Raw genomic sequence first — 19199 nt, forward strand, 5'->3', positions numbered from 1 at the left:
TGTATATTAGGTGAATATACAGTTGATTTGAGATGTGTGAACAGAGTCGTGGTCAGCTGTCTGCTCTGTGCTTACTTGTCCGGTAAAGTAAGGATTCACTCCTGTCCTGATTGACAGGTTTATCTTCTGCAAAGCATTCCATCATCCTAGAACACCCATTGCATGAACAGGATTCCAGATGGTAATTTATCATAGGAAGAGATATCACAAAATAAGTTTGACAATCTCTGTAGTTAATGTGGTGTAAATGTGTCTTTCAATTAAGTATTTATTAGTTATCAAGGACCATTCTATTTCATATGGTTACAGTATATACAGACAGGCATCAATGAAAATGCAAAGGGTTTTATTGCAATTGAGTAATGAAGAAGATAGGGAAATCATTCAAGCTGAACAGTTCAGGTACATTTGGCTGTGGCATAAAGTATGGGTCAGAGCCTCCTCCAGTTGATGTTCCAATAAAAACGTAAGCTTCAAGATCCTGCCTCCTTCCTGCCCCAACTTTCCCAAAATGAACAACTTCTGTTGACGCTAGGGACTGCCCATCCAGCGTTCCTGAGGCCCGCCACTATTCTCCCTCACGCTTCCCTAATCGACCTCTTCCTCTTAGGAGAGAATGAAACATGGACTTTAATGCCTCTTTCAGGCCATAGACCTTCCAGGGATCTGCGCCCTCCTGCTGCTTGGAAGGTTAGTACTGTTAGGCCCCATCGCAGCTTGTATGTGAACTTGAAATTTGCACTAACACTGTCTGAGATTCCGAACAATGCCTATCCAGGAAGTGCTTCCCTTTTTGTTTGCTATAACCCATCCTAGTATGTGGATTTTTCCCAAAGCATTTAACTGTGTATTACACAATGTGTATGAACCATATCCTTACAGCCCTTCACTGGTACCCTTAGTGGATAGCCCTCAGTCTACCTGGGGATAAAATACACTTTCTTAATACTGTATATACTTAGATTATAATGTCTTCACATCCTGTTCCATCCAGATGTGTCCAGATCCCAGAATTCCAAGCGGTAGAAATTCCCCCATCTCCATATTGGGACACCCAAGTGATGGGTGTCTCAATATGGTAACTGCTGGTGGTATCAGCCTCTTGCGCGGTACCACCAGTGGAACACTGTCGCACCACACACACACACACACACACACACACACACACTGTATACACCGTACGCACCACACACACATAAACACACACTGTATATGCCGTACGCAGCCTCTTGCACAGTACCACCAGCAGAACACCATCCCGAACACGCCGCTGCTGGGATCAGCCAAATGATTCACTGACCGCCACCATCTTTGTACAGGAGGAGCGCAAGCACAGTTTTAATGTGACCACTGCTATCTGTCTGCACAAAGATGGCGGTGGTCTGATTTACTGCGCCTGCGTGATTTCCACGCAGGCGCAGTGAATCATTCAGCTGATCCTGTCTGCAGATGTGCGACGTGTATACAGGCAGAGGAAGCCGGTCACATTAAAGGGGTTTTCCCACGAACGAAAGTTCATTTTAAAAATTGACTGCCTGACCGTGTACGGAGCATACCACATCTCCTGGGCAGGGGAGGAAGCAAAAGACAATCCTGACATTACAGCAGGAGATCACAGAGGATTTATTTTGTCAGGTAAAACATTTCACTGACAGTTTTTAAACGATATTTTACCTCACAATATATATCCTCTGCGATCTCCTGCTATATTGTCAGTATTATCTTTGAGGGGAGAACACAGCACAGGAAGGAGAGAGACAGCAAACAAGGGGGATAGCACATGGTGTAGACAGGTCAAAGACGAGAGCACAGATGGAAGAAGACAGCACATGGGGAAAGAGAGAGTGGATAGATGGGTGAGCACATGGGGGGAGATTCTCAACCCTGCAAAGCTTCTTCCGTGACATTACCGCCCTCCCGATGCGGTAGTATTGGGCCTCCCTCTAATTTATATTTAAATAACATACAGTGGCATGTAAAAGTTAGGGCACCCCTGTTAAGCAAGTTGAAGATGAATTGATCTCCAAAAGGCCTAAAAATAAAGATGACAAAAAGGAAAATGAGTTGATGCAAAAATGTTGGCACTCTGCATGGTAGCACTGCCTTTTTGAAAGTTTCACAGATTGTAAATGCTTTTTTAAACCAAACAAGAGTCTTTCAATTTTGCTTAAGGGATTTTCATCCATTCTTCTTTGGAAAATTTTTCCAGTTCTTTAAGATTCATGAGTCATCTTTAATGCACGGCTATTTTGAGGTATAGCTACAGATTGTAAAACCTACAGCTTGCACCTTTTTAGGTAGACTATTGTGGATTGTGATGTGTGTTTATGATCATTATTCATTTGTAGAAGCCATCCTCTTTTCAACTTCAGCTTTTTTACAGATGGTGTTATATTTCCATCAAAAATATGTTGAAATTAAATTCAATCTATTCTTCCCTCTACCCGTGAAATGTTCCCTGTGCCATTGGATGCAACAAAACCCCAAAGCATAATTAATCCATCCCCATGTTTAATGGTTGGCGAGATGTTCTTTTCATCAAATTTTGTTCCCTTTTTTCTCCACACATATGCAGCGCCCCAGGTTCCTGGTCGTTGCAGTAATATCATTCTCCTCTAGGGGGGAGTGATGTTATGTTTGAAGGCAAGGAAGGAGATCTCTTTACCAGATATCACAAACATACAACACATTTCATACTCCAATCCACCAGGGGGAGCTATGCTCCTATTTATTAGGGCACTCTTCACACTTAGGTAAAACTGGTGGCATGGAGAGGAAGTTAGACAGTTGCTGTCTGAGCTCCGCTCAGGTAGTTGGTCCCTGACAGGGGTGGGATCCTGTCAGAGGCCTAGACAGAAGGTCACGGAGCTGCGCCTGCCCCACGTGCGGCAGTTCCTAAGAACGGATACAAATGAGAACTGTATTGTAGAGAGGGTGAGAAACGAAGTCATAGCAAAAGGAGTGGAAACCAGAAGGAGTTCTGCCCTGCACAGGCTGCCTCTTTCTGAAGCGCAGGATCCGGTAGCCAGAACACTGAGGGAGCAACAGTCCTTTATGCCATGCTCCAGAGACCGGCAGGACAGCTAATTTCACGTTACTGATCCGCCCCATACCCAGGAGGCAAGGTGGCACTCACGAAAGGCCGGGGCATGATAGAGTCCCTGTAAAAAGCTTCAGGCCACTGGTCATATGGGTTGTCCTATCTATCTGGGGGACAGAGAAAGAGACATAACATCTAGAACATCTACAACAGTTGTGAGGACCTTATGAGAGGCTCAGCAATAAGGCACTACAACACCCAGGCGCTAGACGAAAGCTACTGATTTCCACCTGGATAAGGGGACTCTGGATTTGCCTCCAAATCAGCCGGACTCTGCCTGCCCTGTGGTCTGTGCTCTGGACTGTGGATGCTGAAGCCTTCAGTAAAAGCTAAAGAGACTGCAACCTTGTGTCCTCGTTCTTCACTGCGCCTCACACCATCCACTATCTACACACTGGGAAGCCCTGGGGATACACTTCACCTGTGGGAAGGTATACCATCTAGCTGCCATAACATCACCCCAGCAGACCCCCTTAAAGCAGCGTCGGTCACCCTGACCAAATACCACAGGTGGCGTCACAAACATTTCCCCTTTAGAGACCTTTCCCTTTTAATATGGATGTCCCTAGGGCCACGGACCGGGTCAGCCACCGTGACATCCCCCTGCGAACCGAAGGATCCAGTACCGAGTATCCCTAGCCCTTGGGGGTGCTCCACATACCTTTAATCATTGTGGCCAAAGAGTTCTATTTTAACCTCATCCGTCCATAGGACTTGTTTCCAAAATGCATCAGGCTTATTTAGATGTTCTTTTAGCATACTTCTGATGCTGAATTGTATGGTGATGATGCAGGAAAGGTTTTCTTCTGATCACTCTTCTATGAAGGTCATATTTGTGCAGGTGTCTCTAAACAGTAGCATAATGTACCACATCTCCAGAGTCTGCTAAATCTTTCTGAAGGTCTTTTGCAGTCAAGTGAGGGTTCTGATTTGCTTCTCTAGCAATCCTATTAGCAGCTCTCACTGAAACTTTCTTTGAAGTAAATAAGGCAGTCCACTGCAGCGCTGAAACATGCAAACATGAAACATGAAAACTGAACTGCATTACTGCACTAGAAATATGAAAAATGAGAGCATTTAGCGCATAAAAATGGCCAATTTTATGTGTACCTGGTAGCCACTTTATGGCATCTCTCGTATACCAGGTCCTACGCTTTCCTTTCCTCGCTGAGAATAAACGTCTCCATCTGAATGGGTACCTGTGAAAACCTCTTCTTAGACTAACATTCTCTCCCTCTGTGGAGGGGTAATGGACCTGTTGCGATTAAAACACCTGTGGCTAAGAGGCGGAGTGCTCAGTCAGAAGGCTAAAGAATACATTTCAAAAAACTGACCGTCACATCCAAACATAGACAAAGTGTGAACAGGTGCTGAACCTAGAGTCACCAACTCATATACAGTCAAGTAAATAAGGCAGCACACTGCAGCGCTGAAACATGCAAACATGAAACATGAAAACTGAACTGCATTACTGCGCTAGAAATATGAAAAATGAGAGCATTTAGCGCGTAAAAAAGGCCAATTTTATGTGTACCTGGTAGCCACTATTTACTTGACTGTATATGAGTTGGTGACTCTAGGTTCAGCACCTGTTCACACTTTGTCTATGTTTGGATGTGACGGTCAGTTTTTTGAAATGTATTCTTTAGCCTTCTGACTGAGCACTCCGCCTCTTAGCCACAGGTGTTTTAATCCCAACAGTTCCCTTACCCCTCCACAGAGGGAGAGAATGTTAGTCTAAGAAGAGGTTTTCACAGGTACCTATTTAGATGGAGACGTTTATTCTCAGCGAGGAAAGGTAAGCGTAGGACCTGGTATACGAGAGATGCCCTAAAGTGGCTACCAGGTACACATAAAATTGGCCATTTTTATGCGCTAAATGCTCTCATTTTTCATATTTCTAGTGCAGTAATGCAGTTCAGTTTTCAAGTTTCATGTTTGCATGTTTCAGGGCTGCAGTGTGCTGCCTTATTTACTTGACTGTATATGAGTTGGTGACTCTAGGTTCAGCACCTGTTCACACTTTGTCTATGTTTGGATGTGATGGTCAGTTTTTTTAAATGAAACTTTCTTTGATCTTGCAGACCTTATCTTGACCTCCACTGGTAATATTAACTGCCATTTCTTAATTACATTTTGAACTGAGCACAGTGCAAATTCAAAACGCTTTGCTATATTCTTATATAGCCTTTTCCTGCTTTGTGGGCCTCCATCATTTTTATTTTCAGAGTGCAAAGCAGCTGCTTACAAGTACACATGGCTGCTGTCTTTTGACACAAGTTTAGAGAAGGCTAGGTTTATATAAAGCTGGGAAATTTGCATCACCTGGCCTTTCCTAAAAATTATAGTGAGCAAGCCACAGCCCTAATAGGCCAATTAAGGTCTGAAACCTTGGACAAATTTCCAAGGGTACCCAAACTTTTGCATTGACCCGGGTTTTTTTCTGTAATTTTTAAAATGCAAAAGAAGAAACAATGTATTTATTTTTTTGCCTAAAATACAAAGGAAATTTGTCATCTATAACTTTAGGCCTTTTAAAGTTAATTTCATCTTCAACTTGCTTAACTTTTCAAAATAACAGTAATTTTCACCAGGAGTGCCAAAACTTTGACATGCCACTGTGTAACCTGACTGTAAAAGCCATGGGCAATATAAAAAGAGTATGAGGCTACGTTCCCACTATGAGTTTTGGTGAGTTTTTGATGCAGCAAATTTTCTGCACCAATTAGGTAACTTGCATTTTTTCATTGCATTTTTAAGTGCATTTTTCTCCCTTTCCTGATTTCCTACTCTTTTGCAAGTTTGTCACGCTTAAATGTTTCAGGTCACCAAACAAATTTAAATATTAGACAAAGATAACACTAGTAAATACAAAATGCAGTTTTTAAATGAAGCTCTTTATTATTAAGGGGAAAAGAAATACAAACCTATAGGGTCCTGTGTGAAAAAGTCATTCCCCTCCCCCCTTACTTAAAACATAAACTAACTGTGATTTATCTCATCTTTGGGAAGCTGAGGACAAATTTAATTAATATTTAAGTTTATTTGGTGATCTGAAACATTTAAGTGTGACAAACATGCAAAAGAATAGGAAATCAGGAAGGGAGCAAACACTTTTTCACACAACTGTAGTTCGGTGCATATTATATATGTTTTTGATGTACTTCAGGAAATGCACTTAAAATGCATGTGCGTTTTGTACCGGCAGAATTTCCACACCCAATGCCAGTTTATGAGGAAAATCCAGACTGAAACCTCAGCGTACTCGCAAGAGAAATTGACATGCTGCAGATTTAAAACACGCATCTCAGGTCAGTTTATGCTGCGTTAAAAAGAAGCACAGTGGGTATGAAATTTCTATAAATCTTATCCACTTTCTTGGAACTATAAGATGTTTTTGATGCAGCAAATATAAGCAGCGTTAAAAACACACCTAAAGCTCATTGTGGGAACACAACCAGAATCTCTCCATGTGCTACTATATAGTGATCTGCAAGGCAACATCATCATAATATGGCCAAAAAAGCATGAGCATAAGGAGATACAGTGGGGTACTATATAAGACCTTGGGCCATAATACATCCTTGTGCATGAGTTTTTATACAATCTTCAACATTGAAATTGCAGCACCAAGAAGGAATCTTCATGGAACTTGAGAAATCATAAGATCAATAGACATGCTGATGATATGCAAATGGAGAAAAAATTATAAAAATTTTTTCAAAGCATCTTGATTTAGTCAGTATTGCGTATGAGCACCAACCAGAACCAGTGCAGAACCAGTGGTATGGCCATTTCCTGCAAATGAGCCATTTTCCAGCAAGACAACACCAGGTCACATGGTGCCCATGGTACTATGAGCAGCCTGTGTGGCTTAAACATGCTATTATGGCATTGGTCGGCAACTGCATAAAATGTTGCCAGCAGAGTTTCTCAATGATTTGAGTGCCCAAGTGCATTCTGCATGGGAGAACAATCCTCAAATAACCATTATTAACCACATTGATAGTAGTTAAGGAGTGTAAGTGCAGGCATTTCTGCTTATGGTGGAAAGAAAACTAGGAGAGAGAAGAACTCAATAGGGTCTTATCCAATGGTAACAGAAAATTAGAAAAGTAAGGTCACCCACCTGGAGAAGCTGCAATATAGCAACATTTGGTAGGCATGTAATACAGCTGCTGCCTGGTTCTATTTCTGATCGTAGTGCTCATACTCGATACTGAATAAATCGAGATGTCTTGAAAATATTTCCATTTTTTATCAATTGAATATCATTAACATGTTTGTTAAAGTTGACCTAGCACTAAAATGCCCAGATGCTCGTTACCCGATTCATGCAATTTCTAATGCTTGGATTGAATGCTCATGTTGAGCAATGAGTAAAAAGAGAAATCTGAGCATTTTTCCCGCAAACCCTACAAGGAGGTCTGGAGGACAGTGAGAATGTTGAAATAGATGGAAGAAGTGCTATATGGAAGGAGAACAGCATGGGGAAGACCCCTGGAATCATCTCTAATTCCCATATCGCTGCTGAGAAACAATGGTGTCACACTTTTACTCCATTTTAAGGACTTATGAGGCATTAAAAAGTGATGAGAAATTAAAGTTTATAGGAAAAAAATGTTAAAAAACATTTTTTCCTGTATAATGACTTGTATATAAGGCAAAATCTAAAAAGGAGTAAAAAAAATAAATTTAAGTAATTCAAAATTGATTTTTCTTATTTAAAAATTGGAAATTTCAGTGTAATTTATGAAGGAAGCAAGAAGTGCCAAAAGTTAGAGACTCAGATATACCCAGTATTAGACATAAAGGAGGGCCTCATACACATTCCGTTCAAATTGTCATGTAGTGGTACCCCTAAATTCATAAAGGCTATGCATCAAGTGAAATGCCTGCCAAAAATTGCAAGCAGTGTTACTCATACACTCTTGAAGGATAAATAAACCCTTGAAGGCAGCAATTGTTGTGCCTCATTTAAATATTGTGAACAAAGTGTAGGTGTGTTACTTCTACACTCATAAAAGCTCAGCAAACAGTGCAAAGCCTGTCAATAATTATAAGCAGGGTCATCCATACACCCTTGAAGTCACCAACTGGAGAGCCTTATAAAAAAATAAGAAAGTGTAGTAGTGATTCTTCTACACTCATAATGGCTTTGTACAAAGTACAAAGTCAGGAAAAAATTATAAGTAGGGTCATCCAGTTATCCACAGAGCCTAGAAAGCAACAATTATCAGGCCTCATTCAAATATTGAACATTATATACACTTTACGTGCTGCTTTCATCTGATGGTGTGGAATAGTTGAGTCCAATCTAGTCTTTCTTAATTTTTATCACAGCCTAGACTAGCCTGGAGTGAGGAGCTTTCCTGTGTTGGTGGTTTTGCTGCAGCTGTGTAAGTTCAGAAACCTTGTGCAGTTTTCTATATTGCCGTGGAGCTTGGCAGCAGAGCCTGAAGCTGAGTATATTGTCCCTTTTTCTTTGTCTGTTCTGTGTTTGTCTCTGTTTGTCTCTTCCCCTGTGTTTTACCTTCTGCAGTGTTGAGGCTAGCTTCTTTGCCAGCCAGGCTTTTACCACTAGCCAGGGTACTTTGAGGAAACAATCAGGGACTAGGCAAGTGAGGGTGATGAGAGGAAGGACCTGCATAGGGCATTAGGAGAGTTTAGGGACAGGCACTGGTTGGTGTCAGGAGGAGTCCAATCCCTTCCTTTCTAGCTACAGGGCCTTTCTCTCCCTTTTTCCATCTCGTAGTTGTATGCTGTCCATCAGTCTGACCATGTCCGGGCATGACACCCACCTTGTCAAGAATACCTGGTCATAAGGACAAGGATGCTGGCAGTGTATTATGAAATTTGCCCAGGCCTTTGAAAGCGTACCACTGCCTCTGCTGTACCTGGTGTGTGTCTCCCTTGCCTCTCCTCTTTGGTTGAGCAAGGAAGCTTGTTTCCTGCCATTACCATCTCCACTGCTGGTTGAACATAATGACCTCCCCCGGGATGCCAACTGTTAGTATGTTGTGACTAGCAGGCCCACTAGTATTTGTCCAGTCCTGGTCCTTCTCTCTTCTAACTAGTCTACACCTCGCAGTCCACTCACTAGTTGCTCTTGTCTGCAGTCTACAAGAACTCCAGCTGTGAAAGCTGCAGCCTGGGTTGGAGCCTTGGTGGTTCTGGGAAAGTGGACAGTTTTGGATCACAGGCTACCTTTGCTGTCGTGCCAGCTTGGTTTGGCTCTGATATTTCTCCTGTTGCTGCCTCGGGAGTCTCACAGGATTCTGACATCTTTGTTGCCCACTAAGCATGTTACATTGTATGGATTACTAATTAATTCCAGAAAAATGTTTCAACTCTTTTTTAGAATGTTATATACAACTGAAATGTACTCCAGAGCATGTAATACTCTATGAATGAGTAATTGAATACCGAAATAAATGTAATAGCTTTTTTCGAGTGTTATATAACAAAAATTTAACAGAAAGCACGTAATACTCTATGGAGGAGTAATTGAATCCAGATACATTTTCAATAGTTTTTAGTAGTGTTATATACAACAGAAATGTAGCCCTGTGCACGTAATACTCTTTGGATGAGTAACTGAATGTTGAAAAATTTTTTAATGCTTTTTTGGAGTGTTATATGCCACAGAAATGTACCCCAGAGCAGGTAATACTCTGTGGATGAGTAATTGAATACGGATACATTTTTTCATTTTTCAATGCTTTTGTAGTATGCTATTTACCACAGAAATGTACCCCAGACCACTTAATATTTAATAGATGAGTAGTTGAATACAGAAAACATTTTCAATGCTTTTTTGTAGTGATATATACAACCGAAATGTTACAGAAAGCACATAATGCCCTATTGATAAGTAATTAAATACAGAAAAGTATTTGAACCCTTTTTTGAAGTATTATATACCACAGAAATGTACCCCAGAGCACGTAATACTCTATGGATGATTAATTGAATACAGATAATTTTTCAACACTTTTCTGTAGTATTGTATACCATATAAATGTTACAGAAAGCATGTAATTCTCTATGGATGGGTAATTGAATACAGATATATTTTTCAACGCTTTTATATAAATGTAGTGTTATATACCACAAAAAATGTACCCCAAAGCACATAATGAATAATTCAATCTAAAAAACTTTTCGAAAGGTTTTTTGGAGTTTTATATGTTATGATCCTTAGTGGTTGAGGATCACAAATTACTCCAGCTAAGTAACAAACATAGGACAAGCTCTAGGGAGGTGGCAAACTGGACTGACCGCAAATCTGAACCTATCCAAACACACTAGAAGTAGCCGGTGAACGTGCCTAAAAATCCTAGACGTCTTGAGCCAGCCTGAGGAACTAACTACCCCTAGAGAGAAAGAAAGACCTCTCTTGCCTCCAGAGAAATAATCCCCAAAGATATAGAAGCCCCCAACAAATAATAACGGTGAGGTAAGAGGAAGGCACATACACAGGGGTGAAAGCAGATTCAGCAAATGAGGCCCACTAATACTAGATAGCAGAAAATAGAAAAGGGAATCTATGCGGTCAGTAAAAAACCCTTACAAAATATCCACTCTGAGATTTCAAGAACCCCCACACCAACTAACGGTGTGGGGGGAGAAACTCAGTCCCCTAGAGCAACCAGCAAGCGAGGAAATCACATTTTAGCGAGCTGGACTAAAAACATAATGAACACTGATAATCAAAAAATTATCAAACAAAAACTTAGCTTGTCTTGGAGAGACTGGGAGCAAGGTAGACACAAGGAATCTGAAGAGCACTGAATACATTGATAGCAGGCAAGGAACTGAGTATCCAGGTGGGCTAAATAGGAAACCAACCAAGGATAACGAACCAGCTGAAGCTGCAACCTGCAGAAAGACAACACTACACAGTACCACTTGTGACCACTAGAGGGAGCCCAAAAATAGAGTTCACAACAGTTATATACCCCAGAGCAGGTAATAAGTATAATGAGTAATTGAATACAGATACATTTTTCCAGGCTTTTTTAGTGTGTTATATACCACAGAAATGTACCTAGGACCACTAAATACCCTATGGATGAGTCATCAAACACATACATTTTTCAACCCTTTTTTGCAGTGTTATATAATAATAATGATCTTTATCTTTATATAGCGCTTTATAGTTTGCACACATTATCATTGCTGACCCGGATGAGGCTCACAATCTAAATTCCCTATCAGTAAGTCTTTGGAATGTGGGAGGAAACCGGAAAACATGGAGGAAACTCACACAAACACGGGGAGAGCATGCCACCGAAATGTTACTGAAAGTGCATAATACTATATGGGGTTTATCTTTGGGGTCATCTAAAGGCAATTGTCTATGCTGTGAAGATACAAGATGTGCAGCATCTGAAACAATGGATACTGGAAGCCTGTGCTAGCATTTTTTCTATGGTGTTGCTATCTGTGTGTCAAGAGTGGGAGAAGAGAAGAGGGTTGCATTGACAATCCAACACAATGGGCAGCAATTTGAACACATTTTATAAGCGGTCATAAACTTGTAAATAACTCATGAAAGAATAAAGTTACGTTAAAACCAAGCACACCATTGTTTTTTTGTGAAACTCTCAATAAGTTTGATGTGTCACATGACTCTCTTCCCATTGGAAAAAATAAAGTTGGATCCAAAATGGCTGACTTCAAAATGGCCGCCATGGTCACCACCCATCTTGAAAAGTTTTCCCCTTCCATATACTAATGTGCCACAAACAGGAAGTTTATATCACCAACCATTCCCATTTTATTTAGGTGTATCCATGTAAATGGCCCACCCTGTATAACATCGAAATGTACCACAAAGCACATAATACTCTATGAGTAAGTATTTGAATCAAGAAGTTTCCAGCACTTTCTTGGAGTTCTACTTACCACTGTAATGTAACAATAAATGTGTTACACTGTATGGATAACTAATTGAATCCAGAAGTTTTGGAACGCAAATATTTTGAAAGTGTACTTCATGAATTCCTACACTCCGAAATGTTTTTCATAAAGTGCAAAAAAATGATAATGAGGTCATCCATTAATTCATAGAACCCTGAAAGTCAACAACTGGTGGGAATCATTCAAATATGTGTAGTTGCTGTACCCCTTCACTCATAAAAGCTTTGAGTGCAAAACCAGGAAAAAATTATAAGGAGGGTCATCCATACACCCTTGAAGGCAACAATTTGAGGGCCTGATTCAAATACTGAATGTTAAAAACACTTTATGTGTTGCTGTCTTCTGGTGGTGTGGAAAAGTGGGGATAATCCAGGCACTGTTCATTTTAATGAGTGAGCCTGTCGGCATTCTCTGCTGACAAGCACCTCTCTGTTATGACCCCCCCAGTGGCACTAAAAACCCACTCAGACAAGACTCTAGCAGCAGGGCCGTGCAAAATCTTAAAGGCATAAAAGGACAGCTCATGCCAGGTATCCAACTTTGAGACCCAGTAGTTGAAAGGTATTAAGGAGCTCGCTTCTTTGGTTGGCTAACTTTTCCCTCCTTGTCAAAAATACTTGGTCATCAGTTCCTGGATGCTGGGATGGTGTCAAGAATTTGACACAGGCCTTTGACAGTGTCTCAGCTGTGTGTCTTCCTCACCACTTCTCCTTGGTTAGGCAAGGAAGCATGTCCCCTGCCGCTAACGTCTGATGGGAATTTTTTGAACATATTTTCCACAATAGCCTTCTGCTATAGCACCATTTTAGAAGATGTCTCCACCTTAGGAAGAAGTAATGAAATGGTATCCTTGTAGCGTGGATCTAGCAGGGTGAACAATCAGTATTCTTTTTTGGCCAAGATGACTGTAACATGAGGGTCTCATGAAAGGCAGCGGTACATAAAGTCCACCATATGTGCTAAGCTCCATAAAGCCAACACTTCCCTGTTTCCACCATGATGAGGACTATTCATTTCCTCCTCTTCCTCCCTTTCTTTCTCCTCATTCCAATCCTCAGCCCATCCCCATAAGAGAGATGGGAAGAAGGTTGTGTGGCTACTAGCCTCTGTTGCGCTAGCCACCAGCTCCTGTTCATTATCTTCCTCCTCCTCAGGGTTCACCTCTTCATTGATACTCAATCCATGCTGAGCAGATGAGATGGGACTGGGCTGGCTATAACCTCATTGTGTTATATCTTCCTATGTCTCCAGCTGCTCCACATGCAAAGTTTCATGTTTAATTGTGAGCAGCGATTGTTTAATTAGGCACAGAAGCAGGATAAAAAAATACCCAAAGGTATGAACTGGGATATAAACTCGTGTGCATGCAGCATGTAAGCGCATGTTTACACCAGCCACTAAACAGAAAAAACAAAGACGGAAGCATAATGATTAAATACCCTGCAGTAAATAAATATCATAGTACATGAAAATAATATACGCTACTTAGTTAACATTTTTTTATCAAAAAAATGCGAAAGCCATCCCGCCCCATCACGGCTACTGTAGTTAAGACAGTCCTAACTCTAGTAAAAACTTTATTGTTTGTCAAGTGACATGCATGTAGATAAAAGCTGAGAGGGACTGAGCCCAACTAGTGGACACACAGCCAAGGGAGAGCACATCAATAATGCAGGCCAAACCTGAATCTTTAATTATAGCCCTAGCCCCCAGAGGAAGCCCTAGTGACGAAACTTTTTGGGGTGGCTATGTGATTGTATTTTAGCTTGCACTAGAGACCAGTGCATATCTTAAATAGTCAGACAATCAATCTACCTTTATTCCATGAACTGCAGTCATTGCAATATTGAAAATGGAAAAGTTGCTCTGTGTACTTAGGAGATCTTACAGTTATCAATAGTATAGAGATAACACTGGCACAATAGTGTGTTTTTAAATTTACTTCCCACTTTTCATAGATAGAAAAAAAAGTCATGTTTTCAATGCATCCCTTAATTAAATAGACCCATATTTACCCTCTAGGTAATTTGGTATTTCAGCACAATCGAGCACCCAGATACTCGAGTGATATCCGAGTATCACCAAGCACATTCATTTATCCGTAATGTCTATCCGTCCCGTGATTTCCACAATTCCACTACTTTTCCCTTTTGGTGTTGCAATTTCAACATTGAAATTGTTGAGGAGCTTATATGGTTAATTTTGAATATATACAAAAACCTTGCTTGTTTGTCCTGAACCTATATTCATTGGATAATATGGGTTTTTTTTTTCAAGTTTATGTAGTTAAATTGTCCAGTCTCCAGAATTGTGCTGTTTAGTAGTCATACATCTGGCAACTTTACATCTGGATACCCTTTTTTGACTGTACAAAAAAAAATATCAATTGCACATGTATACAATTGTAAGCATCTACTATATGTTTGCAGTGTTCATACATAATTGTTTACATGACACAAATAAGGAGAAAATCCAGCCCAATTTACAGAAACATTTATTGCAAAGTTTAATCCTATATTGAGCTCCCTATAATTATGCAGCTGAATTTGAGAAGCCTAATTTTGGTGTTTTGCCTTTTTTTCTAAACATTACAGGGACAGTTAAGTGCTTCTCCTAATAATCCTGCTGTAAATCCAGAAGCATCAGGGTTCTAAATTCTAGGAAAAAAAACATAATCAGGTAAAGATTTTCTTAAGTTACAGGAAATCCGGAACACATGAGAGCAAGTAGAAATTATTGGCATAGTATAGAGTATTTCAACTAACACCCGTAAAACACCAATTTAATATTATATATCATATGATAAAGATGTAACAAAACATGAGTTCCATGTAAAATAAATTGTTACGTAAAATAAAAGTCAAACATTAAAGTCAATGTCCACATTCCTAGCTGTTGATTATGCTGCTCCAAATAAGTTAGAAATTAAAAGGCACAATTTTGAAATAGTCTGTAGAATATGCTACCATTTGTGTACACAGCTCCTATGCACAGGGCCGGCGTTAGGGGCAGGCAGACTAGGCAGCTGCCTGGGGCCCCCGCTGCCCTAGGGGCCCCCAGCCAGGGGCAGACATACTGTTGATGGCACTGCTCCAGGGCCCAGAGGTGGAGGGGGGCCCCTGCAGGCAGGCCCGGTATCATGCAGGGTCGGGCCCCTCTCACTCCCTCCTGTAATCATGGAACACCGAGTGCCGGGGAGAGAGCGGGGCGCGAAGTGCAGGAGATCAAAAAGGGGGCGTGTCATGCAGGGAGAGACGCTGGCCAATGAACGCTTTCCTTACCTCACAGTGACCAGACTGAGGAGAGCGCTCACTGGCTGCCGTCTGTCCCCCTGCATGGAGCGTCCCAATCGTGAGTACCTACAGTCAGGGGCCCCGGCTGCACAGCACATAGGGACAGCAGTGGAGGAAGAGCAGGACTTAGTGTGTCTTCTGCTCCCTCCACTGTTCTGTTCAGAGCAGGCTGCAGCGTCTCCTCACTGTGAAGAGATGGGGGAGGACCTCACTGCAGGGGACAGCACGGCAGCACCAGGGGGCTGTGTGCTCTGTGCCCCATCCCCCACAGTGGGGTCTGCAGCCCTCTCCAGCTGAACTGACCTGCAGGGCTCATCTGATCACCTGTACAAGATTAGTATGTATGTATGTATATGCTTGTATATATATATGTGTGCATCTGTGTGTATCTATGTGTATGTTTCTATCTGTGTGTGTATCTGTATGTATGTACGATATATGTGTGTATGTATGGTATATTTGTATGGCTGTGTGTGTGTATGCATGTACAGTATATGTGTATCTGTGTATGTGTAATAAATTTGTATGGATATATGGTATATATGTATGTTTATTTGCATGCACATACAGTATATGTGTATGTATATGTGTGTACGGTATGTGTATATACTGTATGTGTATGTACGGTACGTGTATGTGTATCTGTATGTTCGGTATATGTGTGTATGCATGTACGGTATATGTATGTATGTACGGTATGTGCATTTAGGTGTGTGTATTTTATATGTATGTACGGTATGTGTGTACTATATGTATATAACTGTATCTGTATGTACGGTATATGTGTGTGTATCTGTGTGTATGTACGGTATATGTGTGTACGGCATTTGTGTGAATGTACGGTATATGCATGTGTGTATGTACGGTATGTGTATGTATGATGGTATATGTATGTGTATCTGTTTGTATGTATGATATATGTATGTGTTTGCATATACTGTATTTGTATGTGTATCTGTGTGTACGTACGGTGTATATATGTGTATTTGTGTGTATGTATGGTATATGTATGTACGGTATGTGTATACTATATGTGTATATAACTGTATGTGTGTATGCATGTAAGGTGTATGTCTGTGTATGTATGTACGGTATGTGTATCTGTGTGTATGTACGGTGTATGTATGTACAGTATATGCCAGAACAAAAATCATTGTTCTCATCAGCACATCACCCAGTTAAAACTGCAGATATTCTGCTAAGATGATACTGTATGGGGACAGATTGATTTACTAGTGATCATTCTGTCCCCAGCCAGTGTAAAGAGGCTTTAAACAAGCGGCGAATGACTTCAATATTGTTCATCACGCTCGTTTAGTGCCCAGAAATCAGCGCATGTAGCTACAACCAAAATGTTTCTATTGGTGCAATATGTTAGCATTTGGGGCCCCATTTTAAACTTTTGCCTAGGGCCCCACTTTGCCTAAAACCGGCCCTGCCTATGCAGACCTATGCGGCTGCGAACTTTGATTATGCAATGATACTCTTCCATCTGTCCCCTAAACTCTTACTAACTTTTCTTTGTATTGCTGTTCTGTGGATAGAAAATTAAATTATGTAACTACATAAATCCTGCTCACAATTCCTTGGTCCAGCGCTGCCCTTTGGTCCTCAGACACGGGTGCATCTGGTTTATCTCTCCAGCAACATGCATGAGCTCAAACTTTCCTGCACTTTTGGTTTCAACTTTTCTTGTTCTGGAATGCAGGGTTTCTAAATGTCTTAATCAAAAAAGGTTATTACATGGGATCGTAACACATCCTTAAGATAGGTCAGCAATGTCGGATAAGCCGGCCGCTGTTCTCGGTGACGGCTGTGGTGGATGTGCTCAATTAAGGAACAACTCATAGTGACTGCGGCCGGGTACTGTACATCTGCCGCCTATTGATTTGACTAGCAGGCGGATGTGTAAGAACATAGACATAATGCCCACTTTCCCTAGTGCAGAATTAAGTTTAATATTATATGATGTACTGTAAAGTGTGATATGTAATATGATTTGTGATGTGCGTTAAAGGTGTTAGTAATACTGATAGTGTGTAGTTTTACACTAGGTATAGTGATAGTTAATGCTTGGGATTAGCCCAGAGAGGGAGGGGCTAAGTTGAAGGGAAAGTGACCTGTTAGAGAGAGATAGGGTCTTGAAAGCATAGAGAAAGGACCTAAGATCCATTGTGACCAGAGCCACATTCTTGTGTGTCCCTAGAGTGAGATGAGATCAGAAGAAGAGATAGCAAGAACTGGAGCAGATACAGAGTGATCCATGGGCGATAGGTCCTGGGAGAGGACACCTAGCAGAAAGGCAGCATGGTGGCTGAGTGGTTAGCACTGCAGCGCTGGAGCCCTGGGTTCAAATCCAACCAAGGACAACATCTGCAAGGAGTTTGTATGTTCTCCCCGTGTTTGTGTGGGTTTCCTCCGGGTTCTCCGGTTTCTTCCCACATTCCAAAAAAGACAAACTGATAGGGAATTCAGATTGTGAGCCCCATCGGGGACAGCGATGATAATGTCTGTAAAGCGCTGCGGAATATGTTAGCGCTATATAAAAATAAAGATTATTATTATTAAAGGCCCAGAGTATATATCTCTTGAAGGTAATGGACCTGAACAGGATTGAGTGCATGAGACAAATAGAATGTCCTGGGCTGGAGTTCCAGAGCATCAGCACTAGAAAAGATAAGTACCTGCCATACTGGTGATCAGTGGGGAAAGAAGATGCAGAACCGTGGGTCGAGTGAAGGACTCTTGCTTAACAGAACTGTAGTGCTAAGCTGGGTTGTGGTGAAGTAGCGAGAAACAGTGGAGGCAGAGGACCAGTAGAGAGAGTTATGGGGAAAGGAAAACAATAGAGAGACAAAGGAAGGAAACTGTGTGGAGAATGTTTTGAGTTGCAAAGGAAATGTTCATAGGACTGTGTCTACCCACTATCTCTTGTACATATTCCCCGCCAAGTTCACATTCAGTAAAAAGTTTTCAAATGGTGGTATCCCTCATTGAACAGTCCAACAACTGGTCCTGGCAAACCAGTAACATGAATCACATGCGGCATGCACAGGCGTAGAGCCACACACCCAGCCAGGACCCCCATTTTCATTCAACTTGCCAGGGCTCTATAGATGAGTACATCTCCCATGGCTAATGCCCCATGCCTCGTTACAGATGGGCACTCCCTGCCTGTAGCCACTATCAGTAGACAGAGCAGTTCCATAACTGAGCATACATGGCCACCGCCACCACAGAAAACTGCTGATTGGCAGTGTGCCAGGAGTAAACCCCCACGATCAGACAATGATGACCTATCCTTTGCTCTGACCTAGACAACAGGTGACTAAGCCTTATTTTTGCTACATTCCTCTAACAATCTGAGAAATCATGAGGCCCAAAATTCAGAGCCTCCCAATAGCAAAATCCAGATCCCTGTATAGAGATTACAAAGCTCATACCAGAGAATCTCTTACCAATCGGTTTGCAGTTTAGAAAGTCTGCTATCACCATCACCTAGGTGTGAGATGTAAGTTTCTTTTGAATACCTATGTAGTGATATAATGACATATCCTAAGATCATTGCTCATTGCGCTCTACTTTTCCTATTGTGCTCTGCTTGTGACTATTTTAAAGAATCCTGGGAGTGGCGGAGTCCTCATATCTGTTACCACTGTACTTATATTATCTGCATTATCCACCTTCTGATAGCCTATAAACTAGTTTGACAAATTCAGCACTTAATCAGAAAGTAATGGGAATTTCCTCTGCTATGGATGTGAAAATGACTAAAGTAAATTAAAATGACACTCATGTCGATGGCATCACTGTTTTAGCCATCTTTTTACCTCTTTAATTCCCCTTCACTACTTCTCCTCAATATATGGATATCTATTAAA

At 41.3% G+C, this 19199-nt stretch overlaps 1 protein-coding gene across 2 annotated transcripts in view; it reads left to right on the plus strand.

The window, feature by feature from the left end:
* Positions 1-19199, plus strand: part of LOC143815531 (uncharacterized) — a 176344-nt gene that overhangs the window by 21335 nt on the left and 135810 nt on the right. Inside the window, exon 2 of one of the 2 annotated variants that reach the window (XM_077294821.1) lies at positions 6309-6411. The exons of the other annotated variant lie outside the window; for it this stretch is intronic. Within the exon in view, the coding sequence (XP_077150936.1) occupies positions 6309-6411 (103 nt within the window). The remainder of the gene's footprint in view (positions 1-6308; positions 6412-19199) is intronic. 2 annotated transcript variants of the gene reach the window in all.

The sequence above is a fragment of the Ranitomeya variabilis genome, chromosome 3 (assembly GCF_051348905.1).
Source record: "Ranitomeya variabilis isolate aRanVar5 chromosome 3, aRanVar5.hap1, whole genome shotgun sequence".
NCBI lineage: Eukaryota > Metazoa > Chordata > Amphibia > Anura > Dendrobatidae > Ranitomeya > Ranitomeya variabilis.